At 42.6% G+C, this 20,322-nt stretch overlaps 2 protein-coding genes across 3 annotated transcripts; one reads left to right on the top strand and one right to left on the bottom strand.

Moving 5' to 3' along the window:
- Window positions 1-374: 374 nt before the first annotated feature.
- LOC133835931 (dihydropyrimidinase-like) lies at window positions 375-8,841 on the top strand. 2 transcript variants are annotated; one of them, XM_062266128.1, is made up of 10 exons: window positions 375-482; window positions 563-715; window positions 768-908; window positions 970-1,019; window positions 1,315-1,589; window positions 1,650-1,796; window positions 2,369-2,592; window positions 2,655-2,890; window positions 8,175-8,648; window positions 8,713-8,841. In XM_062266128.1, the coding sequence occupies exons 2-10, from the start codon at window positions 573-575 to the stop codon at window positions 8,790-8,792; spliced, it is 1,770 nt and encodes a 589-aa protein (XP_062122112.1). In that variant the 5' UTR covers window positions 375-482; window positions 563-572; the 3' UTR covers window positions 8,793-8,841. The 2 variants fall into 2 exon arrangements, with proteins under 2 accessions (XP_062122112.1, XP_062122111.1); XM_062266127.1 differs by lacking the exons at window positions 8,175-8,648; window positions 8,713-8,841 and adding exons at window positions 3,647-4,120; window positions 4,185-4,313.
- Window positions 8,842-9,776: 935 nt separating this feature from the next.
- Window positions 9,777-20,005, bottom strand: LOC133835930 (pneumococcal serine-rich repeat protein). Its single transcript, XM_062266126.1, has 7 exons — window positions 18,867-20,005; window positions 15,972-18,230; window positions 11,521-15,736; window positions 11,250-11,329; window positions 10,505-10,633; window positions 10,248-10,436; window positions 9,777-10,177 (listed from the first exon to the last, which is right to left on the bottom strand). The coding sequence occupies exons 1-6, from the start codon at window positions 19,290-19,292 to the stop codon at window positions 10,275-10,277; spliced, it is 7,272 nt and encodes a 2,423-aa protein (XP_062122110.1). The 5' UTR covers window positions 19,293-20,005; the 3' UTR covers window positions 9,777-10,177; window positions 10,248-10,274.
- Between the last annotated feature and the right edge of the window lie 317 nt (window positions 20,006-20,322).

Below are 20,322 nucleotides of genomic sequence, written 5' to 3'. Positions count from 1 at the left end.
AGTTCATAAAAACATATTTTTAGTTTAAGTGCTATTTGTATCGATAATGTAAATATTGTGTATATCGATAACGAAATAGAGTAGAATTTTCGATAATTAATATTTATGAGATGTTGGGCGGGACATTAATTCAATAGCAAAAATTTTAAAACATATTTAAAATATGGTAACATATTTATTATGCCTTTTAATGTCTACATATTATTACATAGATTAAAAAAATATTCAATAAATATAAATTAATAATTAAAAATGTTCTAGCATGCAATAAAAAACATTATATGCAGAAAATTGTATTCCTAAACTTTGTCATACTCTACTGTGTGGATAACATGCGCAGAGGGTATTGAAGAGATGCTTTAATCGAGGTGTGGTTAAGGGTTGTTTTCAAATCGCTTTAGGGTCGAGCCCCACACAGTTCAAGTCTTCACAACTAAACGGTTCATTAACAGTCACGGATTTACGAAATTGAAAAAACAAGGGTTTGTGTCAATTCAATAAATCTATTTATCTAAAGTTCATTAATAATTTAAGCTGTGCTAATGCAATTTCCTTAACACAGAGATCCAACCATGTCAGAGAGCCCGAAACCCGTTAAAAAAGTGCCCATTCATTTGCAGAGCGCCCAGAATCGAGTTTACATTCGAAACGGCGAAATTGTGAATCACGACAGAAGCTTCAAGGCAGACGTGTACATTGAGGATGGCATTATTAAGTACGAAAATTATTAGTGCTGAGTGAAAACACTTTAACAAAACTATTTGCAGATTTGTGGGACCAGCAAGTGAGATTACAATTCCCGGAGGTGTGCGCACCATCGATGCAACAGGACGGTTGATTTTGCCGGGGGGTATTGACCCTCATACACATATGCAACGCCCTGTGGGCGACACTGTCGCTGTGGATGAGTAAGTATTTCACCCTCGCCAATTCCTGGCATTGTATTCATTTCAAGTAATTGTTCGACAGCTTTTACCGCGGCACCAAAGCGGCTGTTGCCGGAGGCACAACTATGATAAGTAAGTGATAATCTAAGATTGAAATGAAATTGATTTTTTTCTACAAAGCCAATCAATAATCTTTTTGTGTGATTTTTGAAGTTGCTATCATCGTAAAGAAAAATCTAATTTATGTGGGTTTGCATTTTAATAGTTATTATTTAATTATTATTATTTGTTTATTTAATTTTAATTGTACAAACTTTTTTTGAACTTACAAGTAACAAAAATTTTCAAGTTATTTCATTAAACTTTTTTTACTGTACCTTTTTTTATGGGCCTCTAAATATTTGGAAACGTTTTTTTTGTTTATTAGTTGACTGTGTGCTGCCGAAGAAACATGAATCCTTGGTGGAGGCCTATGACAAGTGGCGCAGCTGGGCAGATCCGAAAGTCTGCTGTGACTATGGACTCCATGTGGGCATCACCTGGTGGTCCAAGTCTGTGTCTGAAGAGGTTGCCATACTATGCAAGGAACTGGGCGTCAACTCGCTTAAGATGTTTATGGCGGACAAAGGAGTCTACATGTTGAACGATTCGGAACTCTTGGATGTGCTCGAAAAAATTCGAAGCCTTAATGGTGTGGCAATGGTAAGCCTCTAAATCTATAAAACCTTATAAACTGCATTGTTTTAAATTTATTATCCATAGGTTCATGCTGAGAATGGCGAGATTATCGCTAAGAACACGAAGAATTTATTAGCCGAAGGTATTCGCGGTCCTGAGGGCCATGAACTCTCTCGCCAGGAAGAAGTTGAGGCGGAGGCTGTTTTTCGTGCCTGCACTTTGGCGCATCAGGTGAGTTGGTATTATGTAAAAGATTTAGAAGTATAATTATACCCAAGTAGATAGAGCGTTTGCAATTTTGATCGCTTTAAAGAAGACATAGCAAAGTGTGTAAAATCGTATATCATGAAATCATATTAACCAATCTTAGAAGAAAATTTTGCTATAGACCCGCTTAGGTTTATTTTCTGAAGAAATATTTGTACAACGGAATAGTGTATTTGGAATAGTGTCAGTCCTCAAATACTTTCATAAGTATATGTATAAAAAATAAGGTTTACAATTAATATTAAATAAACTCTCAAATAAAAATGTTGTTTTAAGGAAATTAACTTTTATTATTAGTGAAGGTTCGACAATAGCTATTTTTTTATTTTATTATTTATATAATAATGGCCAGTTTTCAGTAGATTTTATTGTTGAATCACTTGCAGACATGAAAGTATCTGATGTAATGATGGAATGTAAGCGAAGACTTTACTTAAAGCATTATTAATTAGTGACCACATTGCTGTTTAAATAAATAATTAAAAAAAAAACCAATAAATGGGTTACCTTAACTAAGTTTTCAAATTCATATTTAGATGAAAACACCATTGTATGTGGCCGGTGTCACCAGCAAATCCTCTGCTGAAATTCTGGGTCGTGCTCGTCGCAGTGGATATTGCGTCTTTGGCGAGACCTTGGCCAGATCCATTGGACTTAGCATGAATGGAGTACGTAAATCGGAGCGTATATATTTTATTACCAGCCCACCCATTCGCATGTCTCCCGAGACACCCAGGCAACTTATGAAATCCTTGGCTTAGTAAGTATTATTTTTAGTTTAACTCTACGATTTGTGAACAATAATTAAATTTGTTTTTACAGCGATGATTTGCAAGTGACTGGCAGCGATAACTGCACTTTTAACAAGAGCCAAAAGGAAGCTGGTTCCGGGGACTTTACCAAAATTCCAAATGGCGTTAATGGCGCCGAGGATCGCATGTCGCTGATGTGGGAGAAAGGAGTACATCAAGGTCTGCTCGATCCATGCAGATTCGTTGCAGTGACCAGCACAAATGCAGCTAAAATCTTTAATATTTATCCACAAAAAGGACGCATTGGTACGTATCGAATAAAATCAGTTAAAATTATAAAATCACCTTGAGGTCTGAAAACCCCTAGCATTGAAGTTAGTTTTGAAGAATAGAATTATGTATGTAAAGTAAATAATGTTTTTATTCAATACACATATAATCAATTTATTATATGTATTTTCTGATTTTAACCCAATTCTATATGCTGAAGACAATATTTAATTGAAATTTTCTAACATCATATTAAAAAACAAGTAAGAAATCTACAGTCGAAAAAAATTGATAGCTCTATCTCTTTTAGTCTCTGATCTAGGTGTTCATACGGATAGACAGGCAGACGGACAGACGCACATGGCTAGATCGACTCAGTTTGATATTTTATAGGGCGTCCTTATTTCTGTTACATACATTTCCTGCCGGCACAAAGTTACAATATATCTCGCAGTGGATTCGATTAAATCGAATAACTAAGCCTGATGTTGTGTTTACCAGCATAGCATTTTAAATTCTTGTTTAATACATTACATACTTTTAAACTTCAATATATATTCCTATTTAGAGATTTGAATAAAATATATCTTATTATTTCACTATTTTACACTAAATTATAATAAAATGATAGAAATATATACCCTTTTCTATTAGAATATTTAATCCACTTTACTTATAATTATATCATTATTACATAAAACTATAAAACAATCATATTTATGATAATTTCTAATAATAATTTCATAAAACTATAAAATGATAATTTTCATTAACGTTCTTAATTTTTTCTAGCGGTTGGCTCGGATGCTGATCTGGTCATATGGAATCCGCAGGCCACGCGCACCATTTCCAAAGCAACCCATCACCATGCTAGCGACTACAATATTTTCGAGGGTATGACTGTGCATGGTGTTCCAGAATGTGTCCTGGTGCGTGGACGCGTCAGTGCGGAGAATGGTGTGGTGCGTGTGGCCGAAGGATTTGGTCGTTTTATACCGATGGCAGTGCGTCCACCGTTTGTCTATGACATTATCGAGGGAAAAGTGCAGCCAACTGAGGAGCCACCACAAGAGGAATATCATAATGGTGGCTTGAGTAAAAAGTTTGCAGAGCTAGACATTCAAATACCGGCACATGAGCCCATCTCAGCAATGATCGCTGGCAATTTACCAATGCCAGGAGAAGGTTCTATTTGCAGCACTCCATCAAATCGCGGACGGGTCGATGGCAAGCGTGATTTGCAGGAATCATCATTTTCAATTAGCGGTGAGCTGAAGCATAAAATAACAATCCCACGTTGATCTGAGTTCATTAAATTTATTTATTACAGAGGAACTCGATAACTCGGGAGTGCGATCGAGCATTAAAGTAAAGAATCCTCCTGGCGGTAAATCTTCCGGATTTTGGTAAATTCCAGAATAGATGGAATGAAACTCGCACAATGCTCGACGATTCATAGATCTTAGCTTCAATAGTATTACAATATTTCATTCATATATCTGCCATTAATTTGTAGCCCAATCAGACTGATTTAGCTGAAATTTATATTTAGCAAAAGTTGAGAAATCTCTTTGAATTGAATCAGGTTAATGTCGATTCACTTAAACAATGTGTTCACAGCATTTATCCTTTTCAACAAAAGAGGAATTTTGTCCGATTATTTATACGAGAATTGTGCTGCAGTCAGACGTCAATTTAAGGGATTATCTAAAAAACACTTCGTAGTCAGAGCTTAAGAGCATTCATAACCAATCCACCGATTTCATAAGATAACTTAATCTTAGAGCGAAAAGTTTTCAACATTTGTAATTTTTCAAAAGATAATAATTGAAAAAATCGAGAATGGCACATTAATATCCACAATTTCCAAAAAAAACAAAGAAAAAAAGGTATTGTTTTGATTTAATGTTAAGTTATAGTTATGCACTCTTTATTTAAAAGTTATGATTGACAAACTATGAAGAATCAAGAGTTTCATTCTAGTACATTTATATTATATATTAAATCAATATAGATATTTAATATACATTTATGCTGGATACATAATTACATTCATATTGGTTGGTTGATTTAACAATATACATTTATTATTCCGTTGCGAATAAAATACACCTAAGTATGTCATCTACTTGAGGAGTTGACGGTAGTTATGCGTAAAATATTTAACACAAATTTCAAAATTGGTCAATATAGATAATAATAAATGTAATATGTTAAAATATCATCTGCTGCATCTCAACTAAAGCATACATAGGTGAAGGTGTGTGAGTGTGTGGCGAGACATATTTATGTATTGGGTGAAGTAATAATTTAATTGTAATCGATTGATTAACTTATCAGAGCTAAAATACATTGTGTATTTTGTTTTGCCCGCCAGCCTAACTTCTACTTACATTTCTTCATTCTTGCAAAACAGTATTATAATCATTATAAAAGCCATATATGAATAAACAAAACTAATCAACTAATTTCCATGAGTTATATTTAATTGAACTGTTTGCGTAATTCTGGTGGGCTAAAAGAAACGAAAAAAGCAAAAAGGAGGAGAAGGGAGTTGATAAAGACTTTTACTGCTTATGACCTATTTTCACTTCTGAATTGGCTTAAATACTAAAATCATTCGTAATGTAACCTAAAATTGACTTAAGAACTAAACTTCAATAGCAAAGACAATTCTTCTTTTCTGTTTATCTTTTCTATGTATTTGCGCTTACGGGTGGCGATTGATGTGATTGATGGAGGCGTAGGAATGCATGCGGCCGTTAAACGATGTTGCGTGATTTGTTAAGAAAACGCTGTCAAACACAAAAAAAATACGCATTAATAACAACGTCATTGGGATCAAATCAATATTTGTCTACCTACCGCCCCCCACCTTCGCCCTTCGTTTGCTTATAGCTTCTTTAAATATGCGGCACACTTGACGGCGCTGCTCACTTGTCCCGTATTCAGCAGACTCAACTTCTTGTGCTTAGCGCGGAATTTCTTGACATACGCATCAATTAGATTTTTGATCTTATGTGGATTGATTTCACCAGAGCGACTGTGACAAATCTGAAAGATACAACAGAAAACGAATTAGTCAATTTGCTAAATTGATGCGAATTGATGAGTTCACTTACTTTGGGTACAGCGCGTCGCATAATATCCTTGTAATCCTCCTTTGTAATCACCTTTTGTTGAAATGCGGTTTTAATACCAGTTTCACTTCCTCCACAACGCGTTCTTGGCGATTCAACTTGCACAAAACTGTCAAAGAATGAAATTTATTAAAATATGCTTTGCAAATATCACTTTGTGTATTATAAACAATTACAATTTTTAATCAAATTGTATCATTGACAATCCAAAAGCAGAATTTAAATGTACTACTGATATACCAAATATAGCTTTTGGTATATTTTAATATATTTGCGGTACATTTTTAGAATATAGTTTTATTAAAAATACGTAGTGCATATCTATCAGTCAAGCGCACTATTTTGCAATAAACTTAGAATAAGTAAGTATAAGTATTTTTTCAAATACTTGTTTTATATAGAACTAATTATGTCTTTAATTGGAAGTTTATTATCAATTATTTATGTATTAGTAAGAATTGTTTTTTTAATTTTATTAGAACGTAAAGTTTTAGGTTATATTCAAATTCGCAAGGGTCCCATTAATGTTGGGATTATACATATTAATAAAGTAGTTTCTTAATTACGCAAACCCAAACAATAGGAGTTAGGAGACGCTTTTAAACCATAATCGATTGGTGTATGCAAATTTAGTGAACTTTCACGGAAACAATTCATTTTTTGTTTATAATTTAATCCAATAGAAATTAAACATATTGAAAATTTGTATATGTGATTGACTTACCCTATCCTTGTTTTGCAAATCTACGGCTGAACTGGGCACATCATCGTATAGTTTGCCATGGTCTTCAGTCGCTTTGCCGCCTGTAATCGCAATGAGAAATGATTGTTATTTAAAATGCGATCAAATATTGAAAATGGGAGAAAATGGCAAACAAGTGAACATAGCTGCCTTTAAGTAAATTAAAATTGGGTTTAACAAAGTGCTAGAATTGTTCTTGGCATTTCTCCTGAATCTCGAAATCAAAAAGATTAATTAACAGAGTCACCCACCTTTGGCTTTCGATTTACGCTCGGCTTTGCTGTTGTTGCCCCGCTGCTGCTTTCGGCCACCAGCGTTATTGAAACGCGACGAATGTCGCGTTTGTCCCACAGGCGAACTGCTGCCAAACAGATTGTCAAACATCTCCGCTTTGCCGCTGCCCTTGGAGCGCCTGATGGCGCCCACAGCATTACTATCTGGTGGCGGCTCGAACAAATCCTCATAGTCTGCAGAGCCTGGTGAGTAAGGACTCTCAATGTCCATGTTGAAAGAGTCATCCAATCCAGCTGCGCCACCTCCACCAGTTGCCGCCGTGTTGCCGTTGCGCAATGTGGCGCTACTCGTTGCCATGCCGCTGCTGCTGCTGGCCACGCTGCCGCCGGCCGTCTTGGGCAGCTTGCGGCTGAGCAAGCTCGCTGGTGGACTTGATATGACGGGTATATGCTGCGCGGAGGATGAGGAGGACACAACGGTGCTGCTTGAGAGCAGCACATTCGAGAGCTTACAGTGATAGTGTTTGAGTTATCCGCAGGTGGTTTGTCATCAGCAGACACACACGCGGACGACGACACCGCCAACGTGCTGCTCAGCGTGGTGCTGTTAAGATACTGAGTGGAGGCTACAGAGGCGCTAACATCGCAGGACTTGTTGCCCAACTCCTGCTGCAGGCTGCCGCTGTTCGGTTTGCTCATCAGCGCCATCACTAGATCGACGGGATTGATGACACCACTCGAATTCGCATTCGCTTGCGTATTGCTTGGATTGCTGGCGCTGGACAAATTCGATGTGTTGCTGGCACTCACATCCAGCTCATCGCTGTTGTTGTGCTGCTGTTGCTGTTGTTGTTGCTGTGCCTCGATTTTGTCCCCACTTCCACTGCTGCCAGCACCGCCCATCGGCTCGAGACTTTGCGCTGGCGTCGGCGTTGGCGAACGTGGCGACAACGACGGCGATTTTGTCGGCTCAAACGGATCGTAGGCATCCGGCGAACAGGGGCCCGACTCTGGCGGCGTATTGGGTCCAATTTTTTGCGCTGAATGATAGAAATATATTCTATTAGAATATTTAATCCACTTTACTTATAATTATATCATTATTACATAAAACTATAAAACAATCAAATTTATGATAATTTCTAATAATAATTTCATAAAACTATAAAATGATAATTTTCATTAACGTTCTTAATTTTTTCTAGCGGTTGGCTCGGATGCTGATCTGGTCATATGGAATCCGCAGGCCACGCGCACCATTTCCAAAGCAACCCATCACCATGCTAGCGACTACAATATTTTCGAGGGTATGACTGTGCATGGTGTTCCAGAATGTGTCCTGGTGCGTGGACGCGTCAGTGCGGAGAATGGCGTGGTGCGAGTAGCCGAAGGATTTGGTCGCTTTATACCGATGGCAGTGCGTCCACCGTTTGTCTATGACATTATCGAGGGAAAAGTGCAGTCAACTGAGGAGCCACCACAAGAGGAATATCATAATGGTGGCTTGAGTAAAAAGTTTGCAGAGCTAGACATTCAAATACCGGCACATGAGCCCATCTCAGCAATGATCGCTGGCAATTTACCAATGCCAGGAGAAGGTTCTATTTGCAGCACTCCATCAAATCGCGGACGGGTCGATGGCAAGCGTGATTTGCAGGAATCATCATTTTCAATTAGCGGTGAGCTGAAGCATAAAATAACAATCCCACGTTGATCTGAGTTCATTAAATTTATTTATTACAGAGGAACTCGATAACTCGGGAGTGCGATCGAGCATTAAAGTAAAGAATCCTCCTGGCGGTAAATCTTCCGGATTTTGGTAAATTCCAGAATAGATGGAATGAAACTCGCACAATGCTCGACGATTCATAGATCTTAGCTTCAATAGTATTACAATATTTCATTCATATATCTGCCATTAATTTGTAGCCCAATCAGACTGATTTAGCTGAAATTTATATTTAGCAAAAGTTGAGAAATCTCTTTGAATTGAATCAGGTTAATGTCGATTCACTTAAACAATGTGTTCACAGCATTTATCCTTTTCAACAAAAGAGGAATTTTGTCCGATTATTTATACGAGAATTGTGCTGCAGTCAGACGTCAATTTAAGGGATTATCTAAAAAACACTTCGTAGTCAGAGCTTAAGAGCATTCATAACCAATCCACCGATTTCATAAGATAACTTAATCTTAGAGCGAAAAGTTTTCAACATTTGTAATTTTTCAAAAGATAATAATTGAAAAATCGAGAATGGCACATTAATATCCACAATTTCCAAAAAAAACAAAGAAAAAAAGGTATTGTTTTGATTTAATGTTAAGTTATAGTTATGCACTCTTTATTTAAAAGTTATGATTGACAAACTATGAAGAATCAAGAGTTTCATTCTAGTACATTTATATTATATATTAAATCAATATAGATATTTAATATACATTTATGCTGGATACATAATTACATTCATATTGGTTGGTTGATTTAACAATATACATTTATTATTCCGTTGCGAATAAAATACACCTAAGTATGTCATCTACTTGAGGAGTTGACGGTAGTTATGCGTAAAATATTTAACACAAATTTCAAAATTGGTCAATATAGATAATAATAAATGTAATATGTTAAAATATCATCTGCTGCATCTCAACTAAAGCATACATAGGTGAAGGTGTGTGAGTGTGTGGCGAGACATATTTATGTATTGGGTGAAGTAATAATTTAATTGTAATCGATTGGATTAACTTATCAGAGCTAAAATACATTGTGTATTTTGTTTTGCCCGCCAGCCTAACTTCTACTTACATTTCTTCATTCTTGCAAAACAGTATTATAATCATTATAAAAGCCATATATGAATAAACAAAACTAATCAACTAATTTCCATGAGTTATATTTAATTGAACTGTTTGCGTAATTCTGGTGGGCTAAAAGAAACGAAAAAAGCAAAAAGGAGGAGAAGGGAGTTGATAAAGACTTTTACTGCTTATGACCTATTTTCACTTCTGAATTGGCTTAAATACTAAAATCATTCGTAATGTAACCTAAAATTGACTTAAGAACTAAACTTCAATAGCAAAGACAATTCTTCTTTTCTGTTTATCTTTTCTATGTATTTGCGCTTACGGGTGGCGATTGATGTGATTGATGGAGGCGTAGGAATGCATGCGGCCGTTAAACGATGTTGCGTGATTTGTTAAGAAAACGCTGTCAAACACAAAAAAAATACGCATTAATAACAACGTCATTGGGATCAAATCAATATTTGTCTACCTACCGCCCCCCACCTTCGCCCTTCGTTTGCTTATAGCTTCTTTAAATATGCGGCACACTTGACGGCGCTGCTCACTTGTCCCGTATTCAGCAGACTCAACTTCTTGTGCTTAGCGCGGAATTTCTTGACATACGCATCAATTAGATTTTTGATCTTATGTGGATTGATTTCACCAGAGCGACTGTGACAAATCTGAAAGATACAAAAGAAAACGAATTAGTCAATTTGCTAAATTGATGCGAATTGATGAGTTCACTTACTTTGGGTACAGCGCGTCGCATAATATCCTTGTAATCCTCCTTTGTAATCACCTTTTTGTTGAAATGCGGTTTTAATACCAGTTTCACTTCCTCCACAACGCGTTCTTGGCGATTCAACTTGCACAAAAACTGTCAAAGAATGAAATTTATTAAAATATGCTTTGCAAATATCACTTTGTGTATTATAAACAATTACAATTTTTAATCAAATTGTATCATTGACAATCCCAAAAGCAGAATTTAAATGTACTACTGATATACCAAATATAGCTTTTGGTATATTTTAATATATTTGCGGTACATTTTTAGAATATAGTTTTATTAAAAATACGTAGTGCATATCTATCAGTCAAGCGCACTATTTTGCAATAAACTTAGAATAAGTAAGTATAAGTATTTTTTCAAATACTTGTTTTATATAGAACTAATTATGTCTTTAATTGGAAGTTTATTATCAATTATTTATGTATTAGTAAGAATTGTTTTTTTAATTTTATTAGAACGTAAAGTTTTAGATTATATTCAAATTCGCAAGGGTCCCATTAATGTTGGGATTATACATATTAATAAAGTAGTTTCTTAATTACGCAAACCCAAACAATAGGAGTTAGGAGACGCTTTTAAACCATAATCGATTGGTGTATGCAAATTTAGTGAACTTTCACGGAAACAATTCATTTTTTGTTTATAATTTAATCCAATAGAAATTAAACATATTGAAAATTTGTATATGTGATTGACTTACCCTATCCTTGTTTTGCAAATCTACGGCTGAACTGGGCACATCATCGTATAGTTTGCCATGGTCTTCAGTCGCTTTGCCGCCTGTAATCGCAATGAGAAATGATTGTTATTTAAAATGCGATCAAATATTGGAAATGGGAGAAAAATGGCAAACAAGTGAACATAGCTGCCTTTAAGTAAATTAAAATTGGGTTTAACAAAGTGCTAGAATTGTTCTTGGCATTTCTCCTGAATCTCGAAATCAAAAAAGATTAATTAACAGAGTCACCCACCTTTGGCTTTCGATTTACGCTCGGCTTTGCTGTTGTTGCCCCGCTGCTGCTTTCGGCCACCAGCGTTATTGAAACGCGACGAATGTCGCGTTTGTCCCACAGGCGAACTGCTGCCAAACAGATTGTCAAACATCTCCGCTTTGCCGCTGCCCTTGGAGCGCCTGATGGCGCCCACAGCATTACTATCTGGTGGCGGCTCGAACAAATCCTCATAGTCTGCAGAGCCTGGTGAGTAAGGACTCTCAATGTCCATGTTGAAAGAGTCATCCAATCCAGCTGCGCCACCTCCACCAGTTGCCGCCGTGTTGCCGTTGCGCAATGTGGCGCTACTCGTTGCCATGCCGCTGCTGCTGCTGGCCACGCTGCCGCCGGCCGTCTTGGGCAGCTTGCGGCTGAGCAAGCTCGCTGGTGGACTTGATATGACGGGTATATGCTGCGCGGAGGATGAGGAGGACACAACGGTGCTGCTTGAGAGCAGCACATTCGAGAGCACAGTGATAGTGTTTGAGTTATCCGCAGGTGGTTTGTCATCAGCAGACACACACGCGGACGACGACACCGCCAACGTGCTGCTCAGCGTGGTGCTGTTAAGATACTGAGTGGAGGCTACAGAGGCGCTAACATCGCAGGACTTGTTGCCCAACTCCTGCTGCAGGCTGCCGCTGTTCGGTTTGCTCATCAGCGCCATCACTAGATCGACGGGATTGATGACACCACTCGAATTCGCATTCGCTTGCGTATTGCTTGGATTGCTGGCGCTGGACAAATTCGATGTGTTGCTGGCACTCACATCCAGCTCATCGCTGTTGTTGTGCTGCTGTTGCTGTTGTTGTTGCTGTGCCTCGATTTTGTCCCCACTTCCACTGCTGCCAGCACCGCCCATCGGCTCGAGACTTTGCGCTGGCGTCGGCGTTGGCGAACGTGGCGACAACGACGGCGATTTTGTCGGCTCAAACGGATCGTAGGCATCCGGCGAACAGGGGCCCGACTCTGGCGGCGTATTGGGTCCAATTTTTTGCGCTGAGATTAGGCCATCGTTGACATGCGGCTGCTGGGGCTCGCTGTCGACGGCATTCCGCATGGAGCAGCCGGTGTCCATGTCATCGGCCGAGTGTATATCGTCGGCATCGTCATGCAACGGATTGTTGCGCACCTTGTGCTGCTTTTTGGCGGGTAAATTGAACTTGACCAGATGCGGTTCCGGCGGCGTCTTTGGTCCCGTTGTCTGCGTCAACGTTTCGTACGACGTCTCCATGATGGTCTCCAGGCAATCCGCTGGCGGCGTCTTCTCAAGCTGCCCGTTCTCGCGCATCAACTGATGCTGATCAGTTGCCGTCGAGGCGGCGCTGCTGCGTCGTCGCTCGCGTCGCAAGTGCAGCTGCGTCTCGTTGGCATCCTCGCTGTCAGTGAGCACAATAACGTCGGCGGGCTCTTGATGCACTTGGAATGGCGAACGCTCCAGATCGATGATCGCCACCGGTTTCGCATCGAGTTTCTTGCGTTTGCGTTTCGATTTTTTGCTATTGCTCGCACTGCTGCTGTTGTTGTTGCTGCTGCTGTTGTTGGTGTTGAGGCGATCGATGCTGGTGCGCCGATTAATGAGGAACTCATCCCGTGTCGGTGGCAGTGTGACCACCGTCTGTTGTGGCTGCTGTTGTGCCGTGCCAGCCAAGGCAGTATTGCTGTTCGTCGCCTCCTTGTTGAAGCTAACACTAACGAGTATGTTGTTGCCCGAGGCAAAGACCTCCTTCGATGGCATCGGTTCAGGTGTCATTGTGTGGCGCTTGCGTTTCTTCTCCTTACGCTTCTCTAGCGGCTTCTTTTTCTTCTTGCTCTTGTCGCTGCGCTTCGTCTTCACCTTCTTGCCCAGCACGGGCGTCAAGCTGCGTCGCGACGATATCTCCGCCCCATAGTGAGCTCCAGGTGCGCCGCCTCTTGGCGTTCCCAATGGCGGTGTCCACGAGCCGGGCTTGTCGCCGCCCATGAAATTCATATGCGGCTCTCCCGATAAACTCGGCGTAGGCGATGGCGACCAGTGTGTTGCGCCCATGCCCACCAGAGATTTCTTTGATTTCTTGCTCAACTGTGGTGCGAGGAAATCGTCGTCGTCATCGTCGAAGGGATCACGCTGCCGTGAGATGCGTCGATGGCGTCCCACCGGGCTGCTGCTGGCGGCACGCTTCTTGCTCTTCTTTTTCTTGTCGCCCTTCTTTTTCTTCTTCTTGCGCGGCGACTTTGAACGACTGCGACTGCGACTCAAGCGCGGCGTATACCGAGGCGAATACGCCGGCGAATGCTTGCCCCCGCCCACTGCGCCACCGCCCGACAGATTGCGTCCACCATTTATGCGAGCTGGCGTTCGGGAACGTGAGCGCAATGAGATGCCGCTGTTGCTGCGCGGATGCAGCTGGTGCATAGCCAAAGCCGGTGGTTGCGACGTCGATGGCGAGCGATTAAAGCGTCGCCCAATGGGCGAAACTGAGCGACGACGCATGCCCGCCTCCTGATGATGATGCTGATGCGGATGATGATGGCCAGCTAAACCAGCAGCGGGAGGAGAAGGCGATATGCTGAAACTGCGGAAACGTTTCGGGGATGCAGAGCGAACGCTGGGCGAGCGCGACGAGCTGCGCGAGTAACTGCGCGATGGCTGGCGACGCTCAAAGCTCAGGGAGCGACTCCGTGCGCCACGCGTTGCATCGCGTCCATAGCGATCCTTTTGCTGGTGACGCGAGGCGCTGACCACGTTGCGCACATCGTAGCGCGGCAGCTCGCGACGCTTGGGACGCTGATAGAACTGCTGCTGCTGCTGTTGGGAGTTGCTGTATTGACCCTGTTGCTGTCCCTGATTGGAGTACGATTGCGAATAGGACTGCGACTGTGGCTGCTGTGAATAGGAGGATTGCTGATAGCTGCTGCGACTCTGATACGGCTGATTGCGATAGCTGTAACGCGCGCCACCGCGACCGCGCACAAATCCGCCGCCACGGGTGGCAAAGTCACGTCCACGGTACGTGGACCGCTGTCGTCCGCCCGAGTTGCTGCGGGAACGCGAGTACGATTTGGAGCGACTGTGACGTCGTCGCTTGCTGAGACTGCGACTACGCTGATGCTGCTGTGGACTGCGACTGCGCGGCGATCGGCTGCGAGGCGTTCGACTGCGGCTGCGACTGCAGCTGCGTGAGCCGCCCGAGCGTCGGCGGGAGCGGCTGCGATCCTGCTGCTTGTCGCCACGATAGTTGCGATCCTTTCGCCGCTTGCCTACCTTTTTGAACGTCTCGGCATTCTCCTTGCCACTGCGCTTTGAGCTACGCTTCGATTTCGAGGCGTCATTGCCGCGGTGCCGACTGCGACTCCTACTGCGACTTCGACTGCGTCGTTTGGCTTCTTGCTCGTTCGTCAAGTTTTCGTCCTCGGAGATGAGTTCGGCGCCAATGCCATCGGCACGCTTCTGCTGCTCATCGGCGTCCTTTTCCTTTTCTTTATCCTTGTCCGCCAAGGACTTTTTCGCATCGCTCTTCTTAGCATCGCCTTGCTGACTCTCGTCGCGCTTTTCTTGCTGCTGCCCTGCGGCAGCCGCCTCTTCTTCCAGCGTCTTCTCATCCAGACACGGTGTATAGGAACGATCGGGATCGGATTCGCTGCTTGAATGCTTCGCTGACGTTGATGCTGCTGCGCCTTCAGCTGCAGTATCTTCTTCTTCATTGACAGCAGCCTCGTTCGCTGGTCGCTTTGGAGTTGTTGACTCCTCAGCGAGCGCCTTTTCAAACTCCTTAGGTCTATCGATCTCGAGTTCCTCCCAATCGCTATCATCGTATAGCTCCAAGACGCCTTTACCTCGATCCGCAGTGCGTGCATCCTTGGGCGTGGGACTTGGCGTACTGCGCGTCTTCGTCTGATCATCATCATCAGCGGCCGTTGCGGCGGTTTCTTTGGCAGCTGCAGTCATTGCCTCGTTGTCACCTTTTTCACCTTTGTCTGCCTCTTTGGCAGCAACAGCAGACTTGGCACCCTGCTGTTCATCATCATTCCGCTCGTCGGCGTCATCGTCATCGGGCTCATCTGTGGGATTCTCTGGCTCGTAGAGATCGCTGCCAGCGGTGTCGTTGCCACTTGCAGTAGCGGGTTTATCGACTTGCGCTGGCGGCTCGGGAGGCAGTGGTATGTCATCGTCATCGTCTAATTGAACTAAATCTTCATTCATTTCGTCGTCATCCTGAGGTAAGTGGAAAATATAGTTGGTGAAATTGAAAGAAAGAAGAAATAACAAATCACGGTTAGTATGCCAAGAAGGATGCGCTTTAAGCTAACTGAGGAATTGTCGAACAGCGATCTCTGGTCTTGCTCTTCCTCTAGCTCTCGCTCTCTAGTCTAGCTCTTTAACCCCACCCAATTTACTTTCGGACAGCTTGCCATTTTTCATAGTACTACAAAAGATGATGGGGACATACCTTATCGGCGCTTTTCGCAGCCGTTTGTGGTGCAAACATTTCCGTGGCGACAGCTTGCGATTCTTGCGAATATATCGAGAAATTTGGACAGTTGTCGTCGTCATCCTCGTCGTCCTTATCCGCTGTCGTTTTGCTCGCATAATCCGTATTCAATTTGAACAGCGAACTGTTCCAGGAGAGATTGGGCGGCGGCGCCGGTGGCGGTGGCACCGATAACACCGCTGGCATCGAGATGCGGGGCGCCAGCGACACTGGCGCATTGATAGGCGCCGGCAGACCACCAAAGAGTGGCTGACGTTGTGGCTGCTGTGGGAAGCTGCTGTGCACTGAGCTGGCGGTCGAGTTAAACGGGGATTGGCGGGTTGCAGGCTGATTACGTTGCTGTTGCTGCTGCTGTTGTTGTTGCTGCTGCTGTTGTTGATTTTGTTGCTGTTGCTGCTGTTGGTTGGGCGTGTTAAAGCGTATGTTGAAGGGCGTAAAGTTTGTGTTACCAGTTGAGGAGGCATTATTGGAGCTGTTATCGCCAGAGTGCCGCTGATACTGATTGCCACTTGCTGCATTTCCTCCACTTCCGCCACCGCCTCCTCCACCACCACCTTGATAATTGTTTCTATTGTTGTTACCACCGCCGCCACTGTAGCGATTATTGTAGTTGCCACCTCCACCACCGCCTCGTCCGAAATTAGGTCCAGCGCCGCCGCGTTGATACAGCGGCGCCTCTGTAATCTCGCTGCTGCTGGCTTTACTCGCCGCCGTTGCTGAGGTGTTGCGTTGTGGTGGCAGATTGAGACTGCCATCGGCATTGATGTGCACCTTGCTCAGATTGCGTGTGGCGCCATGCCAACGATCCTGCATATCCAAAATACTGCTCAGCACATCGCCAGTTGCAGCCGTTGCTGTCGCCGTCGATGTTCGGGATTTTCCCATCAGCAAAGCTTTGCGATTGCGTTGCGATCCCAAGCCAGCAATGCGTCCCGCGGATTGCACAGCAGTTGCTGCTCCGCCACCACTTGCCAAACCGCCGCCGACGGCTCCCTCGTCGCTGTCCGAAAAGTATTCCAAATCGTTGGCGCCGCCAAAGAGCGAAAAGCTCGAGGCATTGCCACCACCCAAATGCGAGCCATGAGCCGCGTCCAGCTTAACACCTAGCTGCTCCGCCAGCCGTCTGCTGGCCGTCATTCGCACTCCATCGCTGGCAGCAGCTGCTGCTGTGGAGCGACTGCGTCGCGTGGATTTGCGTTTGCGGCGACGTCGTATGACCTTTTTGCTCGTCTTGGCCGCAAACTTCTCATCGAAATTGTTGAGATCATACTCCACCACGAAGGTGCGATGTCGTGTGCGTCGTCGCGAGCGTCTCTGCTGTGTGCCACGTCTGGTGCGCGTTGTGGTGCTGCTGCTAGTCGTGCGGGTGGTGCGCGTTGTCGTGCTGCTGCGATTGCGTCTTGTGGTCGTCGTTGTTGTGGTCGTGGTGGAGGTGTTGGAGGAGCTGGTGCGTGTGTGCCGCAAGACGGCGGCGCGAATGCGTTCGTTCTGCCGTGTGCGTAATATGCGCGGTTGTTGCACTTGACGCACACGCAACCGTGTGTCGGGCAGCCCCATGCCACGCAAGTCCTCATATAGTGTGTGCAGATCCTCAGCCAACTCGAGCGCTTCGTCATCGTTCTCGTCCTGGGAGTCAATACAGTTGTCACAGTACCAGGAACCTTCGGGTATTAGGAATAGCGGCGGATCTAAGCAATCCATGTGATATCCCTGATTACAGCTGTCGCACAACAGCATAATATCTTCACGATCCGGCCGATTGCATATCTCACAATTTGTGACCTCCTCGCCCCCATCAGCGGCCGCGCCATCCTCATCGTCCTCGTCGAGAATAAGCTCTTTGTGTGAACTTGTTAAATCGACGCGTATCTCGCGCACCACTTGACGACGCTCGTAATTGTCGAGCACAATGATGCGATCGAATTCGATACGGTCAATGGGGCAGGTCTTGACATTCTTAGCCCACGCCTCGATGCAGACGGCGCAATACAAGTGCTCGCAAGTGCCCGGTTTGCCGATCTCCTGCTGGCGAAATGTGAGCAGGCAGATGGGGCATTTCTCGAGCAGCTCATTGCTGCTGCTGTTGCTGCTATCCGAATTGGCGCCGGCATCGAGATCTTCCGCTGCTGTTGTTCTTGACTTCTTTGTATCGCTTTGGGCTTCGTCTTCCGATACGTTGACTCTCAAGCGCCGCGTCCGCGTGTTGCGCTCTTCAATCTAAGAGATAAATAGAAAAATATTTAATTAGTCAACTATTGCAACAGTCAATGAAATAAGCAAGACAAAGAAAGATAAGCATATATCGAAATATTGTACTGAGTAATGTGGTAAGAGCTATAGGGCTGTTACTTTGATTGTACATATTATACGCCCAATAGGGAGTAATTGTAATTCTCTATTTTATTTATTAATTTCTTATTCGATGGATGCTGAAAGCCGAACGTATTAGTATTACAAATTAATTGTTTCCAAGATAGTATTAATATTGCCACTAAAGCTCTTTTTAAAGACTGTTCACCTAACCAGTAACAAAATAAATAAATTAAAAAAAAAAAACTATTAAATTTAGCATTACACAAAGCTTCTGTAAATTTGTTGACCGATAGTTAGCAAATTTTCAGAAATCTTCGAATGATTGTTATTGATGAATGCTCCAAAATTTAATACTTTAACTCAAATATTGTGTATTGGAGCGGGGAGTGGCAAACTTGAACTTCGTGAACACTTAACTAGTTTATTCTACAAAAATTATAGTTTCATCTATTGTCTCTATGATGAAAAGACACGTCAATAAGAATATATGTATATGCTTTATCCATCTTTCTGAATCTTATTAGCAGTCGTGATACTTACTTCGCTGCCGCTAGAGACGCCATTCTGCGCATCATCGTTGTCTAACTGGCGACGTCGTCTTACTTGTCGCGCCGATCTTCTCGTCGCCCCATTGGAAGTGACATCCTCCCGAGCGTTCAAGCGATTGCTGCGACGTTGCTGCTGCTGTTGATACATTGATGCGCATGATGGCCGCGACGCAAGGTCAACAACATCGACGCTCACGGATGGGGCAGCAGCAGAGGGAGAAGGGGAGTTGCTAGTGGTTTCACTGTCACTGTTGCTCGAGAAGGAGTCCGTGTCATCGGCATCGTTCACTTCGATGCGCATGATGATGCGTCGATTACGTTTCTCGCGCTCATTCGACGCATTATTATTATTATTATTCCTGCTGCAAGACGGCTGATTCATCTCTTCTGCATCGCTGCAGTCGCCGGAATCCGACATGCTGATGCAACGCCGTAAATGCTGCTGTTGTGGTTGTGTGTTTGCTTTTTAATGACTTTAAATTTATTTACAATTTTCCGCTTGATTGGCTCCACTTGTTTCGCGTATTATAATCGTGCATTTGCATGTATTCTATGTTTATTTTCGACTTTTACTCCTTGTTCATATATACGATTTTTCTACTTCTTCGCAACTACATTTTATGTTAAGTTGGCTGCGCTTACGCAAACCTATCGATATGTTTTTTCGAATAAGCTATTGTAATCGGTTCGCATCAACATGACGACGGCGTCTGAAACTGTTTTTCGAACCGCAGTACTTCTCAAACTATTGGCAATTTGCAGCGCTTTCAAAACTGTTGAAATTTAACTATTCACAAAAAGTTTGCATTTTTTATTTGTACGACGAATATAAACAGAGTTCGCGTTGTAGTGCTATCAAACATTTGTTTAATGAACAACTATTTGGGATTTTCTAGCGCTTAAAATTGAGCAAACAATTTTTTTCTTACAATTATTTACGCACACAGAAACATTGCGATTCCAACTAAAGAATTTATCGTCTTTGGCCACTATCGTAAATACATTAATTCATCGATAGTCACAAGGATTATCCAATATTAGTAGTCAAGTTGCATATTGTTAAACTATTTGTAGAAATTTCGCAAATTAAATATATTGAAAACTTCTAATTTTACGACAGTGCCATCCCGTTTGTATGAAAATTTCGATAGACCTCTAATATAATTATCGATATACAATAGCATTTTCGAAAATGTGTGACCAATTTATTGGAAAATATACATTACCGAGTATTAAGAAAACGTAGTTTTAAATCACTTCGATACACATTCTGGAGCAGAGAAAAGCGAATACAATACCAATTAAAAATTGTTACGACCGGATTGCACAAAATTTGCCAATTGATATACTAGCGTGATCATACCGTTACCTTTAAATGCGAAAGTGGTATATTTTCGAATTAAAGTATGTGCACTTTTAATTTGAAGAACGGTCACACTTACTCATAG

Source organism: Drosophila sulfurigaster, chromosome 2R (genome assembly GCF_023558435.1).
Source record: "Drosophila sulfurigaster albostrigata strain 15112-1811.04 chromosome 2R, ASM2355843v2, whole genome shotgun sequence".
Lineage (NCBI taxonomy): Eukaryota > Metazoa > Arthropoda > Insecta > Diptera > Drosophilidae > Drosophila > Drosophila sulfurigaster.
The sequence above is the reverse complement of the archived record's forward strand: the minus strand, read 5'-3'. Positions and strand labels throughout refer to the sequence as shown.